Source organism: Crocuta crocuta, unplaced genomic scaffold, assembly GCF_008692635.1.
Source record: "Crocuta crocuta isolate KB4526 unplaced genomic scaffold, BGI_CrCroc_1.0 scaffold23, whole genome shotgun sequence".
Classification (NCBI taxonomy): domain Eukaryota; kingdom Metazoa; phylum Chordata; class Mammalia; order Carnivora; family Hyaenidae; genus Crocuta; species Crocuta crocuta.
In genome coordinates, this window is record NW_027529439.1 from 440,364 (window position 1) to 468,353 (window position 27,990).

At 48.8% G+C, this 27,990-nt stretch overlaps 2 protein-coding genes across 2 annotated transcripts in view; one reads left to right on the top strand and one right to left on the bottom strand.

Moving 5' to 3' along the window:
- Positions 1 to 13,072, top strand: part of APMAP (adipocyte plasma membrane associated protein) — a 37,281-nt gene extending 24,209 nt beyond the window's left edge. Inside the window, exons 5-9 of the mRNA XM_077760149.1 lie at positions 1,609 to 1,725; positions 3,158 to 3,332; positions 3,933 to 4,067; positions 4,497 to 4,689; positions 10,789 to 13,072. Coding sequence (XP_077616275.1) covers positions 1,609 to 1,725; positions 3,158 to 3,332; positions 3,933 to 4,067; positions 4,497 to 4,689; positions 10,789 to 10,998 — 830 coding nt within the window. The 3' untranslated portion in view covers positions 10,999 to 13,072. The remainder of the gene's footprint in view (positions 1 to 1,608; positions 1,726 to 3,157; positions 3,333 to 3,932; positions 4,068 to 4,496; positions 4,690 to 10,788) is intronic.
- Positions 13,073 to 16,380: 3,308 nt separating this feature from the next.
- CST7 (cystatin F) lies at positions 16,381 to 27,932 on the bottom strand. The gene is made up of 4 exons (XM_077760151.1): positions 27,857 to 27,932; positions 19,521 to 19,693; positions 17,514 to 17,630; positions 16,381 to 16,936 (listed from the first exon to the last, which is right to left on the bottom strand). Exons 1-4 carry the CDS (start codon positions 27,924 to 27,926, stop codon positions 16,859 to 16,861), a joined length of 438 nt encoding a protein of 145 aa, XP_077616277.1. The 5' UTR covers positions 27,927 to 27,932; the 3' UTR covers positions 16,381 to 16,858.
- Positions 27,933 to 27,990: the final 58 nt, after the last annotated feature.

Below are 27,990 nucleotides of genomic sequence, written 5' to 3' on the forward strand. Positions count from 1 at the left end.
GCAGTGTGAGCGGGGGAAGGGCAGAGAGAAAGGGAGACACAGAATCCGAAGCAGGCTCCAGGCTCTAAGCTAGCTGTCAGCAGAGAGCACAATGCAGGGCTTGAACCCACAAACCGTGAGATCATGACCTGAGCTGAAGTTGGACACTTAACCCACTGAGCCACCCAGGCGCCCCAAGGTATTGTTTTTTAATAGGTAGAATGTTTTTATAAAAATGATGCATTTTCATTGTAAAATGCAAACCACACAAAGGTACAAAGAAGGAAGTTAAAAATCACCTCAGAGTCTTCACAGGTGTGACTGTTAACATTCTAGTGCATAGCTTTTCAGATATCTCTCTGTTCATGGATACTCTGGTTTTGTGATGGAATCAAACTCTACATCCAGTTTTTTAACCTGACTTTTCCACTCCATATTTTGTCAGTAAGTGATCCTGCAGTAAGTGTCCTGAAGTAAGGATTCTTGTAATAAGCACCCTGGAGTAAGGACCCCACAGAAAGCATCCTGCAATAAGCAACCCTGTAGAAAGCACCCTGCACTAAGCAACCCTGCAGTAAGCAACCCTGCACTAAGCACCCTGCAGTAAGCAACCCTACATGCATTAAGCACCCTGCGATAAGCAGACCTGCATGCAGTAAGCACCCCTGCAGAAAGCACCCTGTGGTAAGCATCCTCTGGTAAACAACCCTGCAGTAAGCAATCCTGCAGAGAGCACCCTGCAGTGAGCAACCCTGCATGCAATAAACACCCTGCGGGAAGCACCCCATAATAAACACCCCACAGTAAACAACCCTGCAGTAAGCACCCTGAACTAAGAACCCTATAGTAAGCAACCCTACACTAAGCACCCTACAGTAAGTAGCCCTGCAGAGAGCACCCTGCAGTAAGCAGCCCTGCAGAGAGCACCCTGCAGTGAGCACCCTACAGTGAGCACCCTGCAGTAAGCAACCCTGCAGTAAGTACCCTGCAGTAAACAACCCTGCAGAGAGCACCCTAGAGTAAGCACCCTGTAGTAAGCCACCCTGCAGAGAGCACCTTGCAGTAAGCATGTTATATAAGCTCTCCTGCAGTGAGAATCCTTGCAGTAAGTGCTCCTGCATAAGGAACCTGCAGTGAACACCACTGCAATAAATATACATTGCCTCAGGTTTAAAAAAGGTATGGGTATTAATCTGAGGAATAAAATAGTAGCTCTCCCTTTGAGCCAGCTGGAGGGACAACTGGCAGTGCCATCGATGGGCACAGTGTTCCTATCAGGCTATTGGGATTAAACTCACAGTTCCTGAGATTCAGGGGGGAGTCTAAGGTTGGGGTCTGGCTCCTGATGATGTCCCTGAGTTAACTGACCAAGTCTCAGGATGCTGATATGAATGTGATTCTTGGGTACCAGCTGTTGTTCATATGTTCACATCCATGTTCTCAGTTGGTCTCTGGATACGCCAGACAGGTGTCATAACTTCTGAGGGAGTTGGAACACCAGGAGATGGGTCTGTCTCTAAAGCTGTGGTCTTTTTTGTGCTGAACAGCTTGATATATATTTAGGAGGAGATGCTTAGAGACACAGGTAGAACTTGGGAGCGCCACTGATTCCGGCATTTGCTTTCTTAGAAACCCGAGATGATGAGCCTGCTTGTGGGAGGCCCCTGGGCATCCGGGCAGGGCCCAATGGAACCCTTTTTGTGGCTGATGCGTATAAGGGACTCTTTGAAGTAAATCCGTGGACACGTACGTAACAGTGTCTTCTTTCTGTGATGATTTCAGATGTTTTAAACAATATGTACATAAGTGGATTTAATGGTTTTTGTTCAGTAAAACTACTGGAAACTTTGTAATATTTTCTTATTCATTGAATAGTACTGCAAGTAATGCCTACCTGTATCATGCATCAGCTACATGATGGTATTTGTCATGTACCCTAAGTTTCTATTTGTGTTTTAGCTGCAGGGTCTTACCCTCAAAAAGTTAGAACTCCTCTATCTTTATTTTTCTGTGTCTCTCTCTGTCTTGTCTTCCTGCCTGTTTTCTGTGTCTGTCTTTTCATTTGTTTGTCCACCTCCTCCTCCTGTCTTTCTCTATGTGCTTCAGCAGGGGAGTTTGTACGATGGAGAAATTTGTTATTGTGGGTAGTACCTGGGGCCTGTTTGCTGGCTGTGTGACTATGCAGGTGCCTCAGCCTCTCTGTGAAGTTTACCCATCCATGAAACAGGGCTAATGGTAGTGCCTACCTTGAGGGATCATGTGAGGGTTTAAATGAGATTATACAAAGAGAGAGCTTATTCCATAAATGGTTGTTTTCCTGCTTTCAAAAGTTTACCACCATCACTATTTCTGTACTTAAAACCAGATGAATGGAACATTTTATATTTCTCTCAAGCAAATGAAAAGAAAGTTGCCTTTTATCTAAGACTCGTAATAGATTATTATTTTTTCTTTTCTTTTGGGGGGGGAGAAAGAGAGAGAGGAAGAGAAACGGGGAGAAAGGCAGAGAGCGAGGAGGATAGAGGATCCAAAATAGGCCCTGTGCTGATAGCGGTGAGCTCGACATGGGGCTTGAACTAACAAACCATGAGATTATGACCTGAGCTGAAGTCGACTGCTCAACCAATTGAGCCACCCAGGCACCCCAATAGATTTTTAAAAGTCAGTTTGTCTTGATAAAAGGAAGAGGTCCTCATCCTTAGAGGGAGGATTCTCCCTTTAATGAAGTTAATTAAAAAAAAATTATCACCGGGGCGCCTGTGTGGCTCAGTCGGTTAAGCATCCAACTTTGGCTCAGGTCATGATCTCACGGTTCGTGGGTTCAAACCCTGCATCGGGCTCTGTGCTGACAGCCGGCTCAGAGACTGGAGACTGTTTCGGATTCTGTGTCTCCCTCTCTCTCTGACCCTCCCCTGCTCACGCTGTCTCTCTCTCTCTCTCAGAAATAAATAAAAAACTTAAAAAAAAATTTATCACCTAACACATGAAAGAAAGGAAAACAGTGGTTTTTAACTGTAAGAGGGAATAAATCTACTGGCCTATGAGAGAAGCTCATTTTAGTTTTTCCTTTTAAATCAGGTAGGCTGATTGATATTTTGAAATCATTGAGATATAGTTTCTTGGAATTAAAACAGGTCTTCTCTCCTTCCCTCCCTCCTTTTCTTCCTTCCTGCCTCAGGTGAAGTGAAGCTCCTGGTCTCCTCTGAGACACCGATAGAGGGGAGGAAAATGTCCTTTGTGAATGATCTTACAGTAACTCAGGATGGCAGGAAGATTTATTTTACAGATTCTAGCAGCAAATGGCAGAGACGAGATTATCTGCTTCTGGTTATGGAGGGAACAGATGATGGGCGGTGAGTGTTTATTTCCGATCTTCTGCTCAGTGAGATCATCAGTCAGGCAGGGTGACTTCACAGAGCTTATTTGTGAGAGTCATTGGAGTGTTTCTGAGCATAATATTGCAGCTTTTGAGATAGGACCTTAATGGCTTCTGGAAACAGGTGATGGATGCAACACAACAGAGCAAGATGTTCTCACTTTCTCCTTGAAAAATGAAATTAAAACAGGCCAGTCCATCTGAGCATGTGGTCAGTTGGCACTCTAGGCGGGACCGTGTAGGCTGGCCTGGGTTTCAGGTCATCCCTCCAAAGGGGGACTCCTTTGAGGCTGGAGCCATGGGGGCCCTCCCTGGTGCTGAGCCAACTCCCAGCTCAGTGAGAGAACTGAGTAGGGGGTTCTCAGGAAGAGGATGCCTGGGTCTGCTTCAGATGGGAAGGCCTCCAGGGGCAGCCTGGAGCCAGGCCTGGGCGGAGGACCACCAGGGGCCTTGTCACTGCAACGTGAGGAGGATCCCCTTCTGCAGGCCTCTGCTCCAGGCTCAGAGGGGAGCGAGGCTCCAGCGGGGCAGGGCCATGGACTCTCCCACATGAGCCTTAGCTGTTGGCGCCCTGCAGCCTGCTAGAGTACGACACCAAGACCCAGGAAGTGAAGGTTTTACTGGACCAGTTGCGGTTCCCCAATGGAGTGCAGCTTTCTCCTGCAGAGGACTTTGTCCTGGTGGCCGAGTTGACAATGGCAAGGATAAGAAGGTATGTGTGGTGGCCAGAGCTCACTCTGGCCTGGCCTGGGATGGGCTGGGAGATGTCAACCTACGTGATCTGAGATGCTGCAGGTCGCCTTCTCCTTTGGTGAAAGCAGTAAAATTCAGGGGTACGTTTTCCTTCTCCCCCATCTTACCCTACTTGAAAAGTTGCAGCATTGGAGAGTCTCAATTTAATGCCGACTGCATGCATCCTGGGCCCTTGTACCCATTAGATGGGCCTTCTCCCTGCAGCTGCATCGAGCTGGGCTCAGGGCAAGTGCGGGCCCCTATCAGCTACTGTGCCTTTGTTCACGATGGACAGGTTTATAGTTGTTTCCATAAATTTATTGGGACCAAGACCATTTTTGTGCTTGGCTAAAATTTTTCCTTAAATTGGGGGGCTGCTGCTCATTACCTGCTTGGGTGGATTTTTCAGATTCTATGTGTCTGGCCTGATGAAGGGAGGGGCTGATCTGTTCGTGGAGAACCTGCCTGGATTTCCAGACAACATCCGACCTAGCAGCTCTGGCGGGTACTGGGTCGGCATGGGGACCATTCGCTCCAACCCTGGGTTTTCTATGTTGGATTTCTTATCCGAGAGACCCTATATTAAAAGAATGATTTTTAAGGTAACTATGAAAACGATAATTCCAAAAAACAAAATGAAAATGCATCTAATTATGATCTTTTTTGATCTTTTTAGCTCTAAAAATTCTCGCTCTGGTTGTATTTCGTACTGTTAGTGACTTCTTTATAACACATTTTATTCTTTAGCCTGAAATGTAAATTGAAACATTTGAGCCCTTTGATGTTTTCTTTCTGGTTTTGTCACCTCACCATCATGGCCTGTCAGTCATGCCTGCCCCCTCTGTGTTTTAGGCCTTCTCCTCTCTCCACAGACCCTGGAACTAGGCCTTCATATGGGGCCCCTGCAGACCACATCGCTGCTTCTCAGATGGTCATCAGGCACACACTTACTTCAGCCCCATCCCACCCTGCGCCCTCCTACCTTCTGGAACTTTCTGTCGTGAAACTTTCTGTCTTCACACCCCATCCCCTGCACACTGTACTAGATCCCTTTGACCTTAGCACACAAACTTTTTCATTAAAAAAAAAAAAAATCCCCTACCTCCTGCCAATGACCAGCCACAGATCCTTTACAAAAGCCTTTTTCCCCAGTGAGCTCCATGAAATGCCCTCAGTGTAATTCAATATGTTTTATACTGGATGAGAAACCTGCTGATATAGGTGCTTCCATCATCCAGAAACATGCATATCTAACAAGCTCCATTTCACAGGCTGAATAGATGTTTGAAATTGATACTGGATATTGAATAGATATTAAAATGATTGTAATTTAAGGTCCTGCAAGGTACTAGGCAGCAATTACTGAGTCTGTGTACTGCTGGGCTTTGTGTCTGGACTCTGCTGAGGAGCTGTGGGCACCTGCTCTTTTGGGCTGGTCCATGGCCTTCAGTTTTGTTCCAAGTTCAGTGGGTCACTGTGTATAATCCTGATCTGTTTAAAAATAACACATTCCTCCTCTTCACTTCTTTGGTTCCAGAGGCAGCATCTGTTCTACCTGAGCTGAGTTTTGAAGAAGGCCAGATCAGTTTTGGGGCCCTGGGCAGATGATATGATGTCTCTGCCTCAATTCCTTCATCTTTTAGGGGAAAGAATGATAGCCTTGTTCTATTTCATTAAGTACTGACAAAATGTAATGAGAATATGGACATAATGCCTGTGGCTGACTTTAGTGAGTGCTCCAATTCTGTACCTTTCCGTTTCTCCAAAGCAAGAATGTGATGTGGTGGTGGTGGTGGTGGTGGTGATGGTTTGTCTCTCCCCATGATGCATGCTCCATCTTTAGTTCGCACCTGTGTTCACAGCACCTAGAGCAGTGTCTGGCACACAGTAAGCGCTCAGAATTACTGTGGAAGGAATGTGTGCTCAGAGAGCTGAAACCACAGGTGTGAGAAGGAGCCGGAGTAGTGACATATGTTACTGGTATGGAGAGCTCAGCACCTTCGTGTGGCCAGAGGGATGGCAGATTGAGTGCAGGGTGAGAGGACCACAGGCCTTGCAGGTGTGAAAAAGAGGCTAGATTTTACTGTAAATGTGATTGAAGTCATCAAGGATTTTTGTGTGTTTTTAGTTTTGAGATAATATCAGACTTAGAAGAGCAGCAAAGGACTTTTGTCCTTGAACTATTTGCAGTATGTTGCTGACCTGATATCCTGTCATCCTCAGATACTTTTGTGATTTTCTTGTAATAAGGACACTCTCCCCAGTGACCAGCCACTGAAACAGGAAACTCACATGGATAGTGGTAACCCTCCAATGCACAGACCCCATTCAGGTTTTGGCAGTTGCTCTGGTGATATCATAACAGAGGGTTCAGCTCAGGACGAGGAGTGGCCTTGACTTGTCACGTCTCTTTATTCTCCTTCAGTCTGGAACAGTGCCTTAGCCTTGATCTTTTTGAGAATTACAGGTCAGTTATGTTGCAGAATATACTTCCATTTGGGTCATCAGGCATTTCTCATGATTAGATTTAGGTTATGCATCTTTGGCAGGAAGACTATGAGGTGAAGTTGTGTTCTCAGTGTGTTTCAGGAGGCACATGTCCCATGGGCCAGCCTGTCCCATGCTGATGGTAGCAGTGTTGGCCACCTGATTCTGTGGTGAATGCCAGGCTTCTCCATTGCTAAGTCACTCTTTTTCCACTTGTAATTAACACATATTTTGTGGAGAAGTACTTTCTAAGCAAGTAAACATCAGTATGATTTCATGGTTGCATATTTTATTCAATGAGTTATAGTCTGTTACTATCATTATTTATTTTGAGGCTCAAATTGTCTGGCTGTGGCCAATGAGAGCCACTTCAGTGTGGCTCGCTGGACTTTGCACATGTCCCTAAAATTTTTGGAGTGGTTCCTTGCTTTCGGGAACCACACAATGTTTAGGCTAATCTTGTATTTTCCATGTTCCAGCTCTGTAATCAACTATTTCTCCAAGGAGCCCTGGTTCTTTCTAGAGGGGATGTGGTGTTGCATGTGCTCATTGCTTTTGGTGTGTCACTGCCACCAGGCCCCCTGAATGACAAGGCTGGGGAATATATGCATGTGTATTCATACATATATCAATACATTTGACTGTTGAACCATATGGGGGCTAGGGACGCTGGCCCCTGTGCAGCTGAAAATCTGCCTATAACCTTTGACTCCCCAAAGACTTAACTACTAACAGCCTACTGTTGACCAGAAGCCTCACTGATAACAAACAAGTGATTAACCCATAATTTGTATGTTATATGTATTATATACTTATATAATGTATTATGTACTGTATTCTTACAATAAACTAAGCTAGAGAAAAAAATATCAAAATTGTAAGGAAGAGAAAATACATTTACAGCACTATATTTATCAAAACAAATATAGGTGGGCCTGCTGCAGTTGAAACTGATGTTGTTCAGGGTCAACTGTATATATGGTATACATACCCATGTTCGCATGAATGTTTGTTTACTATTTATTTACATTGAAAACGGTAAGTAATGTTGGCATTCCTGCTTCCAGTCTCATACCATAGGATTTATTGTAGTATTTTCCACTTCCATATTTGTACTTCCCTTCTCTAGTAGTGAGAAACCTGGACCCTATTATCTTTTCTATCTATTTGATCAGATTCCCCAGATATCACTGATCTGTGGCCATTGCCCCCCATCACAGCTCCTGCTAGAGCTCTAGCATCCCACACTGGACCTTCTTCCTCCTCCCAGCCATGTGAGGGGCCTACCTTTCCCTCTCAGGGGCTCTGGTACCTGCACCAAGCTGTCCCCAGGTAAACATCCTCCTCACTCTGCCTAAGCTCTGTCAGCCTGTGCCTGATTACCCCACTGTGGGAACATGTCTCACTCTGCCTGATTTCTGTTTACCTGCTCCGTGCCACTGCCCTCTCCTTACCCACATGTGGACTCTCCCTCATCCTGCTAAAACTGACTCTTGATCTAGGCCACTGTGGTTCCAGCCTCTGTACACACCTACCCTGTTGGGCTCCACAAGGCGCTTCTTGACTGACTTGTTCAAGTGGGGAGTGATATAGCACAAAGGAAGTTTTAAGGTGATAACTGCAGCTGCGGTGTGAAGAGCAGCCTGTGGCAGGGCTCCACTGGCTGTGAGGGGCCTAGCGTGGAGGAGGATGTAGCAGCCAGGAAGGGTAGGGCAGAGCCTGGGGTGGGGGGGTACGTACACAGCAGGTGACAAGACCCCACAGAGCCTGGCTAGCATGGCCTAGAGAGAAGGGACCAGGCATGAGGGCAGGGTTCTTGGCATCAGTAGCTGGTGCCAGGGACCTGGTTTCCTCTGCTGGGGTGTCTGTCAAGTTTGAAGAGCTTTTAGAAAGTCTGCATGGGTAACGTTCATAGCAGCACTCTCAACAATAGCCAAAACACGGAAAGAGCCTAAGTGTCCATCCACGGACGAATGGATCAAGAAGATGTGGTTTATCTATACCATGGAATACTACATGGCAATGAGAAAGAATGAAATCTGGCCTTGTGTAGCAACATGGATGGACCTTGAGGGTGTTATGCTGAGCGAAATAAGTCAGGCAGAGAAGGACAANTCTGGGTGGGGAAGTGTCAGCACCGGGTGTTGGAAATTGCAGCGGAGATTTGAGAGCTTTGTGGGAAAGCAACTTAAACCAGAGAGAAGGTGAGAGGTCTTAGAGATAAGATGGAAAGAGCAGAGAAGGGAGGACCTAGCACTGAAGTGAGGTGGCATTTCACGGGCCGTGGGAAGTATTATGGAGTATTTTAACCCATAGAGCAACTTTGGTTGCCATAGAACTTTTTATTTCTTTCTTTATTATTTATTTATTTATCTTTATTTATTGTTTTAAAAAAGTTTTTTATTGTTTGTTTGTTTGTTTTTAGAGAGAGAGACACATAGTGTGAGCTGGGGAGAATCAGAGAGAGAAGAAGACACAGAATCCGAAGCAGGCTGCAGGCACTGAGCTATCAGCACAGAGCCCGACACGGGGTTCAAACTCACGAACTGTGAGATCATGACCTGAGCTGAAGTCGGCCACTTAACCAACTGAGCCACCCAGGCTCCCCAAGAACTTTTTAGAACATAGTCAACTTGTATGTCTGTTTGGACCTTTGCAAGTGCTCCATTGTCTAGGAGACATTATGCACTGGACACGTGCAGGTGTTTGGCTGTTTCCCCTTATATTAAGAGGGAGATAGGGGCACCTGGATGGCTCAGTTGCTTAAGCATCCAACTCTTGGTTCTGGCTCAGGTCATGATCTCATGGTTTTGTGAGTTTGAGCCCTATGTTGGGCTCTGCACTGACAGTGCAGAGTCTGTTTGGGATTTTCTCTCCCTTTCTCTGCCTCTTCCCCACTCCTCTTTCTCTCTCTCAAAGATGAATAAATTTAAAAAAATAAAAATAAAAAGAGGTAGACATCTGCCTATTAATTTGCACTCATTGACCTTATGCAGTGACATACTGACATGATTTCCTCCCTAGTGTCCTGCTCCGCCAGAAACTGCATGTCTCATCCTCTGGTTTCTCTACTTAAAACCCTTCAGTAGCCTCGTGTGGCCCTTTACCTGGCTGAGTCAGTGGACTCTTAGAGGGTGCCTTAGAGGGTGGAGGGGTTTTCCTCCATCTGTACGCTGGCCTTAAGCAGAGCTGCCAGGGCTCAGGGGGTAGGGAGATGCTCATTTAACCTGCCCAGGTCTTTTCTCATCAACACAAACTGCTCTCATGTGGGCAGAGCTGTGTAAGTAAAGACCTTAGAGCCATATTCTAAGTCATTTGCACCTTGCATGTTTGAAATGTTTTAAACTTAGTCGGAGAGCTTGGCGTTTATTCTAATTAGACTATGCAGGTTTTAACCCAGCATTCTGGAGTCCGTGTCAGTCTGGGTATTGGCTTCAATGTTGTGTCTTCCTAAGATGTGGGGAGCCTGGAACCCTTCTCTGGGTCCAGCTGGGTCGTCTGGAGCAGCGCCTGCATTGGGTCTAGCAGACACCATGCCGAGGGCTGTTGGAAAGCTGTAATCCTTGTGCTGGGCTAGCCTTGGCTCTGAGTGCATGTGACAGGAGGCCCCTTGGCCTAATCTGCATGAGGGCAGAGGTAGGGATGCCTGTGGAGTGGCAGGCCCTGTGCTGTGGGCAGGGAGCTGGTTTATTCTATGTGGCTTCCCTGTCACTGGAAGAGATGGGTCCTTATGAGATGGCAAGGGGCTGTGGCATCTGTTAAAAGTAAAATTCAACTGAGTAAATGCCAAAGAGCTTATTGGCTTTGATCAGTGACTGCTGAGTCAGGCAGCATCCAGTCCAGCACATAGGAGTTTGGAGGAGCTGTACAAAATGAAAGACTTATAGGCAGGAAGAGATGGGAACAAGGGGGTTACTTTGGGCAAAAATAACCAGGTTGATTATCACTAGACTATTTTCCTTTAGGAGATGGCAGGGGTCTGTCAGGCACATTACCTTGCTAGTGCTGATCAGGAGATTTCTTATTGACTCACGTAAGATTCTATTTCTGGGAGAGCCCAATCTGTAAATAAGTTAGGTCTGGTTTGGTGATGTGACTCTGAGCATAAGTGACTCCATTTGGGGCCTGTGGTCTTGTGTTTAGAAAATTGGATCTGCTTATACCACTCCCTTGGTCAGAAGTTAACCTCTCCTCATACTGTGTTTCCTTCCCAGCTGTTTAGTCAGGAGACTGTGATGAAGTTTGTGCCGCGGTACAGCCTTGTTCTAGAACTCAGCGACAGCGGGGCGTTCCGGAGAAGCTTGCACGATCCCGATGGGCAGGTGGCCTCCTACATCAGTGAAGTGCACGAGCATGATGGGCACCTATACCTGGGGTCCTTCAGGGCCCCCTTCCTCTGCAGACTCAACCTCCAGTCTGTTTAGCCAGCCTGACTGTGACTGTGCCAGGAATCCTCACACTGGGCACCACTCCTGGTCCAGGAGGTACCATGCACACAGCCCTTTCCATTTGCTGGCCCTTGGAAGTGGACAGTGAGACCCTGTGGATGTCTGGGCCCCTGTGGGATACCCCTCTCCTGGCTTTGACATTGCATTTAGAGGGAAGCATAACTTACCATAGGGAGGATAAGTCCATGTTAAATCATTTTCTCTTAAAAAAACCTTTCTAAGTTCAGTGATTCTCAGGATACTTTGTGCATTTATAACAGGCCTCAGGGTTTAGTGGATAGAGCAGTAGATGAGCTGTCTAGGGATCTTGTTTTTGCTAATGGCTGTCCTGCCAGCCGCAGTGTCTTTACTATTAAATGGGGTCATACCTGTCTTTGGGGGAGGGCCATGGGAGGAACAAAGAGAGCTTAGTGCAAACATGTGTTGAGGCCAGTGGGTGGAGCTGTGTAAGCAAAAACTTAGAGCCTTATTCTAACTCTAGATGTAGAGTTGTGTGGGACTTGGGACCTTGATCCTGGGCGTTCTTTTCCATAGCTCACACCCTCCAGCCTGCTCTGGTTCAGCCCCACTCTGAACCAGAGGCTTTTAAGACTCCTGAGTCCCCATAACCATTTAAAGGCAAGGACCCAAGTAAATGGATAGAAGCAGCAGCTCAGGAGTCCCTGGGCTCTTCTCTGTGAACAACCTATCACGTTGATGGAATGATCTAGCAGCTAGGTACTGCAGGAAAGAATTTAGGGAAGTCCTGTTTACACACCTTTGTTCCTTACCTCTAGACCCACAGATGAATAGTTCACATGCTAGTTTCATTTGTTAGAGTGTCACAAGCCTGAGGTTGCTGTATATCCTGACAGGTATGCCTATACACTGGTCCTAATTTTGTCAGGGGGACCCATGTAATAATGATAATTAAATTGACTTTTCTGCTGATTAATCTTTTTTGATGGTGTTGCCTGGGAGTTTTTCCTCTAATAAAATTATGTTAATAGGGACTGGAATTTGATTCCATTGAGAGCTAATAAGAGGGTCATTTTGGCTAGGACCTTGTTTAGGGTTAAACAGTCCATCTGGCTGGCTCGAGTCCCCCACCCCACCCTCCCAACAGGGCAGCCATCTCTAGCCATTGCCTCCTGGCAGTGGTTTATTCTTGGGCTAGTTGATGTGATACTGTGTTCCTGTTTCCAGCCTACAAAATGGGTCTAATATCTGTACCTTTCTGTCCTGTTTGTGAGAATCCATAAGAGGTCATGTCTTTGGAATTGTTTTCAATAATTTAACAAAGGAAATGTTTTCAATAGGTAATGATATTAAAATCCAAAGAGGATTGATAGCTGTGGTAAAACCTGAACAATTTGTGTGGTATTGCACTGGCTGGCACTAACCCCTTCATTCCTTTTCCTGACAGTGGCCACCCCCCTCCCATGTGCTGGGCTGGCCTCATTTTAGGGGAAAGAGGCAGGATCTGGTTGTTGGCTCATCTTGTATTGCCTGTTCAGGGATGGCTTTATGTGCAGCAGTAGTAGCACAGGGTCAGAGATTCGCTTCAGTCCAGTTAATGCAACCCAGAATGTATTAGTTGAATGACTTAATGTTATTTATATTACTTGATAGGAAAGAAAATTGAGTAGTGATTGTTAAATATTTCATAATAGATAATGGTGTACCCCATATATCAGCTCTACAGGAATAAGGTAAAGCCTGATCATTCTGCCATAAAAAGCAATTTAAATGTGAGGAGCATATATAAGTTGACTTCTTGATTGAGAACAGAGGGCTTTGCTTTCAGTGCTTACTTTTTAGCAATGCAAAGAATCTGGCAAGCTGCTTTTCAGGGTTTTCAGCAAAGGAGTCTTGAATTTGACTCAGATTTTTATTTTCTGTCTCAAAGTGTGACTTCCTGTGTTTTATCTGGTAATTTGCCATGGTGAGGTACAAAATATAGCCTTGTTAGGTTTAAATTTGTGGTATGCTTTTGTTGTAAACATGAAGTAGATTTGCTCTAATGTGAATTACTAACATGCTTTTAAAATTAAATTAAGTGATTCATTCATTGTGTGCTTCTTTATTATCTATTACAAAAATTCCATCAGGATTCAGCTATTGCCTTTCATAGGACAGAGGCCCTGTTTTGAGATTTTTATCATCAACATTCATTTGCAGAGTGGTCTGTAGTTTAGAAAGTGTTTTCACAGTGGCTCCTGGGTGGCTCAGTTAAGTGTACAACTCTTGATTTCTGCTCAGGTCATGATCTCATGGTTCCTGAGTTGGGGTTAGCCCTGTGTTGGGTGCTGTGCTGACAGCATGGTGCCTGCTTGGGATTCTGTCTCTCCATGTTTTTGTCTCTCCCCCAGTGAATGATTGTTCTCTCTCAAAATAGGTAATTTTTTTAAAAGGCTTTTCACATACACTAATCTTTTACTGATGGAAAGAGATGTGGCCTCATTTTTTAGGGGAACTGAGGCTGTAGGGAGTGATTTGCCCCAAGTCAGTGTGGGGCTGGCACACTGCTGGGCCAGGACCCATGCTCTGATTGTAGAATCTGCTGGGGAAGCTGGGAGATGAGGACGCAGAAAGGCATTCCCAGGACCTGGACTTTTGGTGGTCACCACCCACCCCAAGGGTTGGACTTTGGCTGCACATCAGAGTCCTCTGGGGTTCTTGGTCTTCTGGAGTGGCCTGGCATCATCATAGTTTCAAGCTTCACAGGTGGCCCCCAGGGCAGTTGGGGGGCACCCATCATGGCCAGGACCTGTCTGCACGCCTGGAGCAGGGGCAGTAGAGCTGAATCCCTTAGAGTCTATATAACTAGTGAGGAGGCATGGCTGGGGAAAGCTCTAGAACACTCAGGGCAAGACTGTTAGAATTTTGACTGGTTTTGCTCAGTTTTGAGATCTTGAGCAATTAGTATTTCTTCTCTTTAGTCCTAATTCTGGTATGTCATAGAATCTCAGGTACTTAACTTTACATTTTCTCAGTTACAATAACATTAGATGGTGTCACAGCTTCCCTCTGTGTCAGTCATTCCCTCCTAATCAGAGTAAAGCTCTAAGTTTAAAAAAGCAGGTAAAATTGGGGTGGCAAGATGAGACTTCAGGTCATCACTGGCTGACATCTGCTCCCTGTGGTAAGTTATACTATCTCTGTGTGGGTGTTTGAATCCTACCAGATGGCTCTCTGGTAGTCCCTTCCCAGGTTGGTCTGCAGAGAAGTCTTTCACAAGAGGCAAAGTGAATTCATGGAAAAAGCAGTGTGCCCGAAGGGCCTGCTCAGGGGCAGCTGGAGCAAAAACGTCTGCGGTAGTATAATTGGTAGACATGTCTCTATGGAGGACAGAGGTATGCCAGCTCTTGGCTTCCAATAATCAGAATAGCCTCACACTGGCTCACTGATCCAGACTCTTCCCTTCTGGTGTAACCATGGCTGGTATAAGAGTTATTCAAAGCATTGTTTTCTATGAGATGTAGTACATAATGCAGATTGGAAATGATAAAGCAGCAGTTGTATTATAAAGAGCCCCTTACCACCTGGAGTTTGGGCCCTGAGGCTCCCTAAGTAGAGAAGGTTTGCAGAAACCTGAGGTTGGGGGCCACGTGGCCAACTGGCTTCTATGGTGGCTAGTTTGGTTTAGTTCTAAGATTTCTCTTTGCTTACTTTATAGGAAGAGATTTTATTTATTAAAAAAAATTTTTTAACCTTTATTCATTTTTGAGAGACAGAGTGCGATAGGGGAGGGGCAGAGAGAGAGAGAAGGAAACACAGAATCTGAAGCAGGCTTCAGGCTCTGAGCTGTCAGTACAGAGCCCGACACAGGGCTCAAACCCACCAACTGTGAGATGATGACCTGAGCCAAAGTCAGACACTTAACCGACTGAGCCCTCAGGCACCCTATAGGAAGAGATTTTAAATACCTGGCCCCAAATGATGTTTTGAAAACTGTGGGGATAGGTTAGTATTGAAACCTGAGAGTTTAAGATGTGAGGCTTTCCTTCTCTGTCCCCAGAGGTAAGTTCAGCCCTGGCTCCTGGCTGGGCAGAGGGGGAGTTCAAGTGCAGCTCAGCTTGGAGCAGTGGTACTATGAGGCTGCTGTACCCCAGTCATGTGCATATTCTCATGTCTGCCCTTGAGGCCAGGTGAGACCACACTGGCCAGCGGGGCTGGAGGCTTAGTAATAATTTTCAGGAGAGGCCCTGGCCTTCTGTGGTCTGATCCGTATTTAAATGTAAATGAGGACTGACTGGGAGCTAGCAGGAGGTCCTCCCTTCATTTGCTGCGTCTTCTTGCTCCTTCGGCTGTGTCCAAGGCCCATCTGACTCCGAAGCTCTGACTCCCGGTGTTCCTGCCACCTCGTTAATGTATGTATGGGATCAAAAGGGCTGGGTGCACTCCTTTATCTTTATGAAAGGATGGCCTTCAGAATCATCGAATAAATTAAATGTCTTGTGGCATAGTTGTCATCACTGTCCCTGAATTAAATGACTAGAAGGCAGCAAGCCAGCAAAAATGAATAAGGATTTGGATTAAAGTAGTTCTCTCCTCAACTGACAGAAGCCAAAGAGTAATTCATTATGGTTGTTCACACTGATCAAGTTTATGACTATGTACTAAACTGTCATACATATGTAATGTAGATTTTCTGTTTCCTGTGAATTATCATATCTGTATTTTTTTTAAGGCAACAGTGTGTATTTTGCACTAATCTGTAGTTTGAAGAGACCTGGAGAAGAAGTCCAAAGTGAGAGGCTCTGCATTTGAACCCAGGCTTACAAAAGGTGGCTGGGGAGCTGTCTTCTCTGAGTGAAGCCTCTGTCTGCAAGTTCCTGGGTGTATCCGTGCCCCAGCCTTGCACTTTCCAACGCCAGCTCAAGCCATTTTATGAGGACCCCCAGTGGCTCCCAGCTCACAGTGGTCCCCTCCGTCCCCCGGCTCCCCAACACAGCACCTCCATCCCTAATCTGGACTCCCTTCTGACGGGCTGTGTGTGGTGGTCCAAGCACTCTGCCTCACCCTACCTGCCCAGGTGGTGCTGTGAATCCTGAGCCTCAGAGGCAGCGGAGAGAATTGGGTGTATGGCTCCTGGTCAGAAGAAAGCCTATCTGGGGAGTGAGTGCCCTCCAAAATGGGGTGCTGTCTGTCCTGCCAGTTCTTGATATGGACACAGGCTGGCTTGTTTATTGCTGCTTTGGTCTTCAGTATATTTTAGCTAGCAGTGAGTGGCTGGAAAAGCCTCCAAGGGGCTTTATGGAAGTCACCTAGACTCATTAGACCACTCAGTGAGGGGGTCCCCTCACAATACTCACATCACCTTTCTGACTGTCCCTTTAACAGGTAAAGCAGCATCCATTGCTTTGAGATGGTAAGTTCTTTATTCCTATTTATTCATGACTTTATTCATCTACAAAAGGTCAAGATGCTCAATAGCAGAATTGGGCCCCCTGCCCAGTGCTGTAATGGTTATTTAGTCAGAGGGATGGATCTCTGGGCTTTCACTGGTGAGCATGGGACCACAGGGTAATTTGAGTGTGCAAGAGCAGGGAGGGCATTGCTCAAGGGTCCAAAACCTGAAAAATTCCCAGCAGAGGACTGAGTCCTGTATGTCCAGACCCCAGATCTAGGGGCACAGCATCAGTAAAATGAGGTTTAGAAGAAAATGCAAAATACTTAATCTTGCCATGGGCAGTGTCTTTTTTCTTCCACCCCAGCTACTCTGCAGTGAACCCATGGGCACTTCTCTCACTGCTGAGATATTACAGAAGGTCTGAGGGTCTGTGACAGCCAGGGCAGGGCTGTGACTGAGCACAGTAAACAGCACAAGTGCAGTCTTGTTGAGAGGTGGAAGTCACTGACAGTGGAGGACGGACACCTCGAATCTCTGGAGCCAGGGGATGACCCAAACTTCAGAGTAGCAACTGAAGGTCTGAAACAAAGAAGGGCACACTGAGAATCCTCCTGTGGCAGAGGCTGCCCTCCCGACATGCTCCACAAAGGTTACGTTCTGGCGCTGCTGCCTGTGGGCTGTTAACGTGCACATATGCCTGTGTGTGCATGCATTTTCCTTATTAAGCTCTCTCCCTGCCCCAAGTTGTTTTGAGGAATTTCACATCTACAGAGAAGTTGAAAGAGTGATTCAAGAATATATACTTTTTACTTTCATTTGCAAATTAAGTTTTGCCACATTTGTTCTCTCCCTGCATGTATATGTGTGTATATAATTTCTGAATTGTTTGAAAGCTCTTTTTGCTCTAACCACCCCTGTCCCCAAGCCCATGGTATTTTCAGGAGCTGTGCCCCTCAGGGAGGAGGAAGTGTCGGGTGGGGGAGTTGAGTTGCTGTCTTGCAAATCTCCCCTCTGTGTTCTCCCAGGTCTGTGAGTGAGATTTGGAACCTTGCAGGCAGAGAGGTGATGAAGGGGGTGTTTTGCAAAGTCCTGGGGAGCGGGTGGAGGCTAGGACAGCAGTGAGTGAGTGTGAGGAGGCGAGACCCCTTTGTTTTACCCGTTGTAAGGTATGGTTGGTCTGGAAGTCACAGTTGTCTAGACTAGGGTGCTGGGTCTTCTTACAAGAAGTTCTGCCAATCTCCATGTCCAGCATGTACTTCAGGCCCTTCACAATCTAAGGGGAAAACAGGCCCAGTCGGTGTTACTTGGTCCACACCAGCAGAAGGCATGGAGACAAGGAGGAGAGGTGCTTGGACATGCCCCCTGGAAAGGGGCTGAGGGTATGCAGGCCTGTCTGGGACTGGGAGGGAAGAGAGAGCTCTGGGAGGGAAGCTGCCGCCTGGACCCCAGAGCCCTCCCTTCTTACCCATTCATGTTGTTCCTGCTCATGGCATCAGTTCTCAGTCCCCAGGCAGGACTGTCTGTGTCCTAGGACATTTCCTTCCTGCCCAGAGCTCTCCATCAGCAGGGACAGGCCCTGCACCTGTGAAGGTAAAGTGATGCCCCTCCACGCCCAACACCCACCTGCGGCCTGTGCTGACCTACCGGTTAGTCCCTGCCCTGCATGCCAACAGTGGTTAATTTTTTTTCCCAGTTTCTCCACTTGCATGTGGCAACAACCTGGTTCATTCTCCTTGTTTGTGGTCTCTCAACAAAGCCTCAGCTTCACCAAGAACCAGGTGAAATAAAGTCCCCAACATCACCTAGGGATAACCTCCCATCCACCGGCTCCCATTGTCCTTGAGCACCAGCAGAAGCACCACAAGCTTGTGGAGGTGAGAGCCAGGCTTGGGAAGATCCCACAGCCCCTCAGGTGGAGTCCCTGCAGAGATGACACTTTGGCTGTTTCCATGGCACAGCTTTTAAAGCCCACCCCACACCAGACTGCCTTTCTACAATATACTTTCTGATCATAAAAATATGCTGCTCTTTAAGAAGTTTGCAATTTTGGAGCACCTGGGTGGCTCAGTCAGTTGAGTGTCCAACTTTGGTTCAGATCACGATCTCATGGTTTGGGAGTTCAAGCCCCACATCAAGCTCTTTGCTGTTCACATGAAGCCTGCTTGGGATTCTGTCTCTCTGTCTCTGTGCTCCTCCCCTGCTCACACTCTTTCTCAAAAATAAACATTAAAAAATAAAAAGTTTGCAATTTTCAAAAAGTATAAAGATGATAAGAATTTCCAGGGGCACCTGGGTGGCCCAGTCAGTTGAGCGTCCGGCTTTGTCTCAGATCATGATCTCACGGTTCGTGGATTCGAGCCCCTCATCAGGCTCTGTGCTGACAGCTCGCTCAGAACCTGGAGCCTGTCCTCAGATTCTGTGTCTCCCTCTCTCTCTGACCCTCTCCTGCTCGTGCTATCTCTCTCTCTCTCTCTCAAAAATAAATAAAACATTAAAAAATAAAAATGAAAAAAAAAAGAATTTCCAATAATCTTATCACACAGGGGTAACCATTATTAGTATGTGTAAAAACTGTTAGACTAGGACTACTTCAGCTTTCCCTGGGGTTTGTATGTGGAGATGGGGCAGTGGTTCGGGCAAAGCTCTGAGTGAAAGAACATGACCCAGATGGAGAATGGCAAGATGTCCTTTGGGGCTGCAGTGGGGGCGAGGCAGGGCAGGGGCTCTGAGGGGCAGTGCAAGTGTGTGCACTCTGCAAGGGCAATGACCTCCTCACTTTGTTTCCACCAGGGCGGCTTTCTGCTTCTCCCCATTACCCACCCCCTCCTCCCACCCGGCAGCCTTCAGCACGCCCAGCACCAGTTGCCCGGTTCCACCCCTGCCCTCCTTGGTTCAGCTCCAAATGTGCTGTGGGCCACAGCCTGATGGCTCCACCGTGCTTTCCTAAGAGGTGGCACAGGGCCTTCCGGCTGTGCCCTGGGTGACTGTGGCTTTGACTGCTCATGGGTTGTTAGGGGCTGCTACTGTCAGCCTCCTGGCCTGCCTGGGCCTGTGTTCTAGATGGACAGGCATTAGGTGGGCCAGCCCCTGGTAAGACCGGAGTCATGGCAACCTGGCCTCTTAGGGGTGTCCTTGATGGCTGGTGGCGAGACCCAGACCTCACCTGGACCAGGGCTCTGCTGATGTGGGACTCCTTGAATAAGAATATGTCATTTGTGCAGTTGTTGAACCTTTCAACACTGTGTCTGGCCGCTTTGAGGACTGCTGGGTCTTTGGGGCTTATTGTTTTAGGAAATCCTGGTTTCACATCTGAGTTAAGGGTCTGAGAACAAAAATCTGAAAGAGAAGCACAGAACCAGACAAGAACATTACTGTTAGCAGAGCCCTCGGGCCCAGTGTTGCACCTCGTACCTTGGTTCTCCTGTCCACTCCCAGTGTGGCCTCCAGCCGTCCACCTGCCCCCTCAACCAGCCACCCCACACCCCACTGTGCATTTATCATGCATCCCCACAGTTGCTGCCTACTCAGAGCTGAGGACCACGTGCAGTGAGTGGTCTGGTGATGAATAAAATGTAGTCCCGTCACATGTAGAGCCTGCCCACACAGCCTCTTTCAGAACCCAGGTTCATTTCTAACATGTTAAAGAAAACCCAAACATGTCTCCAGGTGGCAGAGCCTCTGGGCAGGATGCAGCCCCAGGTGGCCCCCGCTCCTCAGCTTGTCCCCGACAAGTGGACCACGGGGAAGTGCTCAAAGGCCCTTCCTGCTTTCTCACTTGTGACACCGCTACTGCCCTCTGCCTCAGTGACTCTTGTCGGAATCTGCCCAGCTTCCAGGCTCTGGGTTGGCCTTCCCAGGGGCCCCAGCTCCCAGAGGCACCCCTTACCAGGCCCAGCTCCTGGCAGCAGCATAGGACCCAGTGCCCTTCAAATGCTGCCTCCTTCCATGCTGTTCTGGATACAAGTGTGAGGACCGGGGTCAGGCCTGGGCGACTCTCCCCGACCGCTCCACTGCAGAGCTGGTGCATGGTGGAGGGAGGGATGAATGGCTTGCTTTCATCCTTCCATGCTCTTCCTATTCTGGGGAGGCCCATCTTTGGATACAAGATGGGATAAACAACATGAGGGGCTTCTCCCCCAGCAGCCGCGTCTCAGTGCCTGACAAAGCCAGGCAGAACTAGGGACCCCCACACCTCTTCCTTGCTCTCCACATCCTCTGCTTCCAGCTCCCACAGAAGCAGAGCCAGGCCACACCCTGATGAAGGACCTGATTTTATATCTTTGCCCTTCTGGAACCCTCATCCTCCAGGCTCAGGGGCTGCAGAACCTGTGTTCACTGGAGCTCATATTCTGTAAGTAAACAGGCAAGACAAACACCAGAGCAGCAGGTGAAGCAAGGCAGAAGCTGTGCAGGGGTCTGTCCAGAGGAGATGCAGGATCAGGCTGTGCCATCTGCACAGAGAGGCCGGGGGCAAGCTGTGGGCCAGGAGGGCAGAGGTGTCTGAGGGCCCAGGACCCCAGAGTGGTCGAAGCGAGGAGGGTATGTGGAGAAGGGCTGAGAAGTGAGGTGTGGGTGTGTGCTAATTCGGGTTACAAACTTTGGACTTTATTATAAAGGAAACAGGGATATATTGGGTGGCTGAGCCGGTTGAGCATCCAATTCTTGATTTTGGTTCAGGTCATGATTTCACAGTTTTGTGAGTTCGAGTCCTGCATCTGTCTCTGCGCTGACAGTCTGGAGCCTGCTTTAGATCCTCTGTCCCTCTCTATCTCTGCCCCTTCCCTGCTCATGCTCTGTCTAAATAAATAAATAAACTAAAAAAAAAAAAAGCCTCACAGGCTCTGTATCACAACAAGCCAATGGTGGACTTTTCTGGTTGGTGGCTCATTTTATGGTGGATTTAGGTTTCTCTGTGATTGTCAATTTTTCTACAATATTAGTTTTTCTACAGTAGACAACTGGTGTATTAAAATAACAAAAAGTCAAAAGTTTTGGGGTAGGAAATCTAAATAAACTGGTGGGAGGGAGAATGGGAAAGAGGGTTTTATATTTGTAAATTGCTTTACTAAGACTTTCTCCCAGGTTTCCCTGAATATTAGCATGCCAGAGATGATCCTGAGCTGAGCAGTTTTATGTCATTAACTAAATTAAGCAGAGTGTGACATTCAGCTCCTCAGTAGCATGGTCACATGTCAGGTGCTCAGTAGCTACACGTGGTTGTGGCTGTGGGTACAGATAGGGAGGGACATGGTGTCCTGTGCTGCCCTGAGATTTCACTTCCCTCTGCTGTGACCTTGGGGGGCACTGTGGTGCAGGCAGCCGTGTCCAATTGGGAGGCTGAGTTTAGCATTAGGCAGAGGTGCCGAGACAGCAGGAAGTCAAGACTCGGGATGTGTAGGTAACGGCAGCACTAACCAGGCTTCCGGGCTGAGCATATGTAAGGTGGAGAGATTAGTCCTGACCTGTCCCCAGCCCACCCCGTCCCCTCCTGAGAGACAAAGTCTGCCTCAGGTCAGACACATCCAAGGGTATTTGGGTTGAGGAGGATAATGATGACAAGGCATTCAGGCTTTCAGGGAGTCAATATACTTGCTGGTTCCCTGGGTTGTCAAGAAATCTCAACTTTAGGGGAGTAAGCAGCAGTGTGAATTCAACAGAACTTTAATAGAAGCTCTGGGAGCTATATTCTAGAATGGGAGCTTTAATGGAAGCTGGGATGTTCCACTGGCGACAAGGAGTCCCCGACTCATGGGGACTGACAGAAGGGGACTGAGGGAAATGCCTGTTACCTTGTTTGGGGGGTAGGGGTTAGATAGGGCCAGTGGGCTGGCTGGGCCAAGGAACTGCTGAGCAGAATGGCGCCTTGTGCGCTGTATACCTCCTTGTGTACATGAGACCCCCATCAAGTGTGAGAACCAGGACGGGTGGGATGGGGAGTGGGTGCTGGCTGGCTGGTCTCCCTTCCGCTGTGTGTAGTACAGTGGAAGGAGCACAGTCACTGGACAGAGAAGATGTGGGTCTGTGTGTTCTGTGGCCCTGGGCGTCCCGCTGTCTGGGAAGGGAGGGCCAGCACTGCCTGATCAAGCAGGACCCCGCCTGGCAAGTGGGTCTTCCCCAGCTGGTTCCTTCGGCCCAAAGGCGAAACATCAAAAGTAAGCTCATGATTCCTTTGCAAGGCTCCCTAAGCTTTAGCAGCCCCAAGGACCTGGCCCTCTGTCCCCCGTGAAAACAGCATACTGCTGCTGTCCTTCCCAACACAGGGTTATGGCCATCTGCTGGCCTCAGTTTCCCTCGTAGCTTTTTTCCCTACAAGCGGTGGGATTCTCCTTTGCAGGAATCCAGCCCTCACAGGACACTCTTCGATTAAAGTCTCCAAAGATGGAAACTAGGAAAACTACTTGTGATCCTTGGGCGCCAGCAGCTGGGCTGGTCAGGCTGGGTCAGACCTTGGAACCTGTGTTTCCCCAGGCTGCCCACATGGTTGTGACTCATGTGGTGGTACTGGGGGGGCCTCCTGGCCCCTGCACACATGCATGCTAATGTGAGGAGGGAGGGGCCTGGCCCAGGGCTGCTCCTCCAGCACCTGTGCCTGTTGACCACAGGAAGTACAGCATGATTTTTAGTTTAAACAAAAAAACATTTTGATAGCTTGATTTCTGCTCATCAATGTAGTCTAGATGGCGAGAAAGAAAGAAGCCACCTTGGCAGAAGGATTGAAGCTCTAGTGTATTCCTTCCCTCAGAGATTAGAGGACCCCCCCCCCCCGCTTGCTGTGGATCAATGACTTCTATTTTTGCTTTGTACAAATTACATTTATCGCTTTTTCTGATTATAAGCTTACCTATTTTTGGTGGGACATTTGAAAAATACAGAATATAAGAAACAAATTAGAAGTAACTCATGGGGACTGACAGAGGGGGGCTGAGGGAAATGCCTGTTACCTTGTTTGGGGGTAGGGGTTAGCTAGGGCCAGTGGGCTGGCTGGGCCAAGGAACTGCTGAGCAGGATGGCGCCTCGTGCGCTGTACACCTCCTTGTGTACATGAGTGTGAGAACCAGGACGGGTGGGATGGGGAGTGGGTGCTGGCTGGCTGGTCTCCCCTCCCCTGTGTGTAGTACAGTGGAAAGAGCACGGGCACTGGGCAGAGAAGGTGTGGGTCTGTGAGTTCTGTGGTAACCTTTAAAAACTGCCAATGGTTTTTAAAATAAAATGTATTTAATTTTCCTTGAACAGGATTAAAAAATGAAGTGAAAATAGGTGCGGTCCAACCTCAGATAAGTGTCCTGTTCGAACATGTGATGTTAGTTCCTAAGCGATTTCAGTAATGTTACAAAAAGTTTAGGGAAAACACTGAAGTCGGGTTATTTTTATTTAACCACATGTTTTCCTAAAATGTAGGCTTCGAGTCAGTAAAGCTTCATCAGCACAGTTGTCTAAACAGTTTTTAATTAAAAAACAGAAGTTGGAAAGTCAAATCTATATTTAGGATCCTTAAAGAGAAATCAACAGAGAAAGGCTTTTCATGGAGAATCAACTTCCCAAAGAGGCAGTGGTCCTTCAGGGAAGAACAGAAACCACCGTGTGATTTCTGAGCAAGAGATGACAGGGTAGCCTGGGTGGCCTGGGCCAGGGGTCAGCCCCTCCCACACTAAGGGGGCCCTGGGCTGTCATGAGGGATGGGGCATCTAGGTGTGTGCTGCACAGCTGAAGTTTGGGGATCAGGAGAGCCAGAGGTGTTCTGTTCTTGTCACAACTGAGGGCAGCTTGTGTCCCCATTCCACCCAGGAGACTGACGTCCCAGAGGAGTGCAGAGTGGGTTTAAACCAGGTTCAACTAATTATAAAGACCAACCTTTTTTTTTTTCTCACTCAGGAAGTATTTCTTGTAGGTGCTATGCTACAGGCAATGCCAAATGACTCAGAGCCTGGGGAGCCCACAGTCCTGCGGGAGAGGCTGGGAGGGGAGATGCGCAAGCCAGGAGGCTCCCAGGAAGCTGACTCTGGGCAAGAAGAGAGTGCTAGGGAAGGGGGCTGGCAGGTGGGAGGCCACTAAGAAAGCTGTGGAGGTGACCCTGGTGAAGAGGACAGGGCTGTGCTGAGACAGGACTGCAGGGCAGCTGGAGGCTGGGGGGCAGTGAGTAAAGGCTGATCCATGCTTCAGACAATTGAACCCCCCAGCAGAGGGTGCTACCCCTGCCCAAGCAGGCAGGCCTTCCCCAGGGAGCGCAGTCCCGGAGCCTGCATCACAGCCTGAGTGGCTCTGATGCCAGCTGAGGAGTAAGTGGGGGCATGCCCAGAAGGGTATGAAGCTTGTGGGAACAGTGAGGATGGAGGAGGGCAGATGTCCCTTCGTGGGGCTTGGCCAGGGTGGCCAAGTACAGAAGGAGGGCATGCAGGCTCTGCCAGAGCAGCCCCAGAAGCAGGATGCCCCAAAAGGGACCCTTCCTGCTCTTGGGAGAGGAATAACTGTAGTTGGTCTTGAAGAAAATGACTCAGAGACTAGGCAAGGGGTTAGGGTCACACCTCTGAAGGAAAAGGTGTGGAGGCAGATAGAGAACTGGACAGGATGTTGGAGTAGGAATCATTTGGGATTTATATGGAAGGTTACATTTTTAAGCGAGGAACAGAACATTTCCTTGAAGCCCTGCCTGCCTCCCATTCTGATCAGAGGGAGAGATTTCTAGACTCCTCTGGGTGTTGAATGAAGACGAGGGCTGGTTTATAGAAGAGGATAGCAGGAGATCCATTGGGGCAGGCTGAGCAGCTGCAGAGCAGCAGCTTCTGAGCTGTCAGCACAGAGCCTGATGCAGGACTCAAACTCACAAGCAGTGAGATCATGACCTGAACTGAAGTCAGACACTTAACCGACTGAGCCACCCAGACGTCCAAGCTCAGTCTTGAAGGCTGTGCCTAAGAACTGGGGTGGTAAGTGGTGAATGTCAGGCTCATGGGTGCTGGGGTCCACTCTGCCCACCGGAAGATGTCACCCTGAGCCCCATATCCCTGTGCTCTTCTCATAAGACACCAAATTTAGTAAGTCTGGGTCACTGCCATGAATTCCATGGGGTTGGACCCACCCAGCTGTGTTCTGAGGGCTCTCAGTAAGGATGAACCCATCATTTTGAGGCCACATGTGTCCTCCTGGCACAAATTGGATGCTGGTTAGTCCTGAATTTAACCCACTGAGGCATGCTCAGAGTTTGAATCCCAGCTCTGCCTCTCTAAGCCTCTGTATCCTTCTCTGTAAAATAGGGATGTTAATGGCACTGGCCTCACAGAGCAGTGATGAGAAGACAGGAGACAGTACACATGAAGCTCTAGGGACAAATGACATGCAATATTGTAATGATTATCAAATATCAAATATGCAATATGGCAACAGCAGGGGTCTCTGAAGGTAAATAGGTGACCCCCCCATGGGGCCAGATGCAGCCTATATCACTTCCCAGGGCCCCTCCCCAAGATGCTGGGGACTCTGGACTCCNCCAGTAATGAGGACTGATGTCATCTTACAGGTGGAAAGAGTGGTGGCTGTTGGTCTCCGGGGCCTCTGTTCAGGCAGCCCTGTAATGGGCCACTGCAAGCCTGGCTAGGGGCAGGGGAGGGAGACAAAGTATGACATGGCAGCCCAGTGGAGCTTCACAGGAGACATAACAGGTGGGCTACGGACAGTGATGCAGCAATTTCCTAAGTCCTTAAGGGCTCAGCGAGAGAAGCTGCAATGGGCCTCTGCATTTAGGTCAGTGCAGTTTAGTGTCTAGGTGTGGGGAGGTCATATGCTAGATGGCACCATCATTGGGGGCCCTGTCTCACCACACTCCCCCATGGGAAGGCTCTGGAATCTGTTCTCGGAGAAGGGAAGGGAAAAGTCTTTTCGGAGCCATGGGGGCAGAATCAGGGTTGGGCTGAGTTCCTGTCTCTGTCCTTCCACTAGACAGGCCTCCAAGCCCCTTTCTGAGGTCCTTGCTGGGCCTTCATCTGGCAAATGAAGGAAGCACCAGAAGGGAGTACATCAGAGAGACAGGGGTTGGGGAGGCCACCAGCATGGCAGAGACATGGCAGAGACTCAGAGCAGGGATGTGGGTGGGTGGCTCCCAAGCACCCCAGAGCCAGTGAGAGCGCTTTCCATGGGCCACCACAGTCAGGCCTCTCCAAGGTGATGCAGTTATTTACCCATCTCATAGATGGTGACACTGAAGCTTAGGGAGGCTGCAAGTTCCACAGCTAGTAGGTTTGGGGAGCCTGTGGTGCCCCAAGTCTCTCTGCATGTAAATGTAGGCTCTCTACTTTCCAGCTGCTGTTTAGTGGCAGAGAGTAGGTCTCACAGGGGAGGGCTACTGTTGTGGGAGAGCCCATCCCCCCCACCTCCCAAGGGGGCAGGTGGCTCTGGTGTGGGTGTGGATTGGAGAGGGTTTGGTCCAGCAGTAAGCAGCAGCAGACGGAGCACCTGCCAGCAAGAGGCCATGACTAGTCAGCCAGTGCTGCCTGTCTCTGGATTCCCCATGCAACCCTGTTCCCACCCCTGCTTTGCGCAGTGAGGAAACAAGCAGAAGGAACTTGGTAAAAACAGTGGACAATGAATGTGAATAATTAAATCCCAGTATAGTTAAGGCAGCAGGCTCCACATCTCTCCAGCAGACCCTTCAGTAAGGTTTTGAGAAGTGTGTTGCTCTGTTCAGAACATCCAGCCTCTCTCCTGACTTACCCCTGGGATGGGCACTAATTAGGGGGCACAGGAAGACAGTGGTACCCTGGGGAGAAGGGGTCTCAACCATGAGAGCTAAGAAGGAGGGTTGGGGAGAAAGAGGAAGCAGAGTGTCCTGTCCCTGATGTCCCCAAGTGCAGAACCCACCTGAGACAGGCCAGAGGCAGTGTCACCATGAGGGCATGTGAGGCCTCCACCATCTGAGAAGTTAAAGGCGGTGTGGTGGGGGCCCTCTACGTCTCCACCAGCAACCCTGGCCTATGATTCCAGTGACGGGAGGGCATCGCCTGCTCCTCTGTGCTCTCGTGAGGACAGGTGCTCACTGGCTGTGTAACTTGGGCAAGTCACCCAGTCTCCTGCCTCAGCTGACAGAAGTACAGCAGCGACTCCCTGCCACCCCTTCTCCCCCAGAGCTGGCCTTGGCAGGAAGTGTCTGAGCTTTAGGCTTCCTGGAGCCAAGTCGAAGGACAGCAGCAGGAAGGGCAGACATCAGGTAGAAACTGCCTAATCAGGGACATCCTGGGGCTAGGTCCCCGTGGAGGGGCCACAGGAGGACTTCCCTTGGGCGAACGGTGTCAGTCCCGGGTCTCCCGAGGCGGAAAACACAGGACGCATCCCTGCCCCCGCCCGCACTCAGGCAGGCCCCTGGGGCTGGGAAGCCAGCAACGTGCCTTGGGCACCTGAGCTGGAAGGTCCTAGCGCGTCCCGGTCGGGCAATTTCGAGACCTCGCCACGGGGAACGACCAGGGCCCCAGAGTCCTGACACGAAGCAGCCCAGGGGACACCCGCCCTTACCTCGCGAAGGGCGTCCGGTGGTGCTCCAGATGAGGCCGCAGAGGGCGAGCAGCGCCCCAGCTCGCCGCATGGCTGCCTGAGCAGAGGGCGGTGCACAATGCGGGAGCCGGGTTGCAGGGTCGGAGAGCAAGGGC

Coding starts and splice junctions, on each gene's coding strand:
- CST7 (XM_077760151.1), bottom strand. CDS start 27,926: ATGCGGCGAGCTGGGGCGCTGCTCGCCCTCTGCGGCCTCATCTGGAGC. Junction 19,694..27,856: donor CACCGGACGCCCTTCGCGAG/GTAAGGGCGGGT, acceptor CTTCTCTTTCAG/ATTTTTGTTCTCAGACCCTT. Junction 17,631..19,520: donor TCAGCAGAGCCCTGGTCCAG/GTGAGGTCTGGG, acceptor TTTTCCCCTTAG/ATTGTGAAGGGCCTGAAGTA.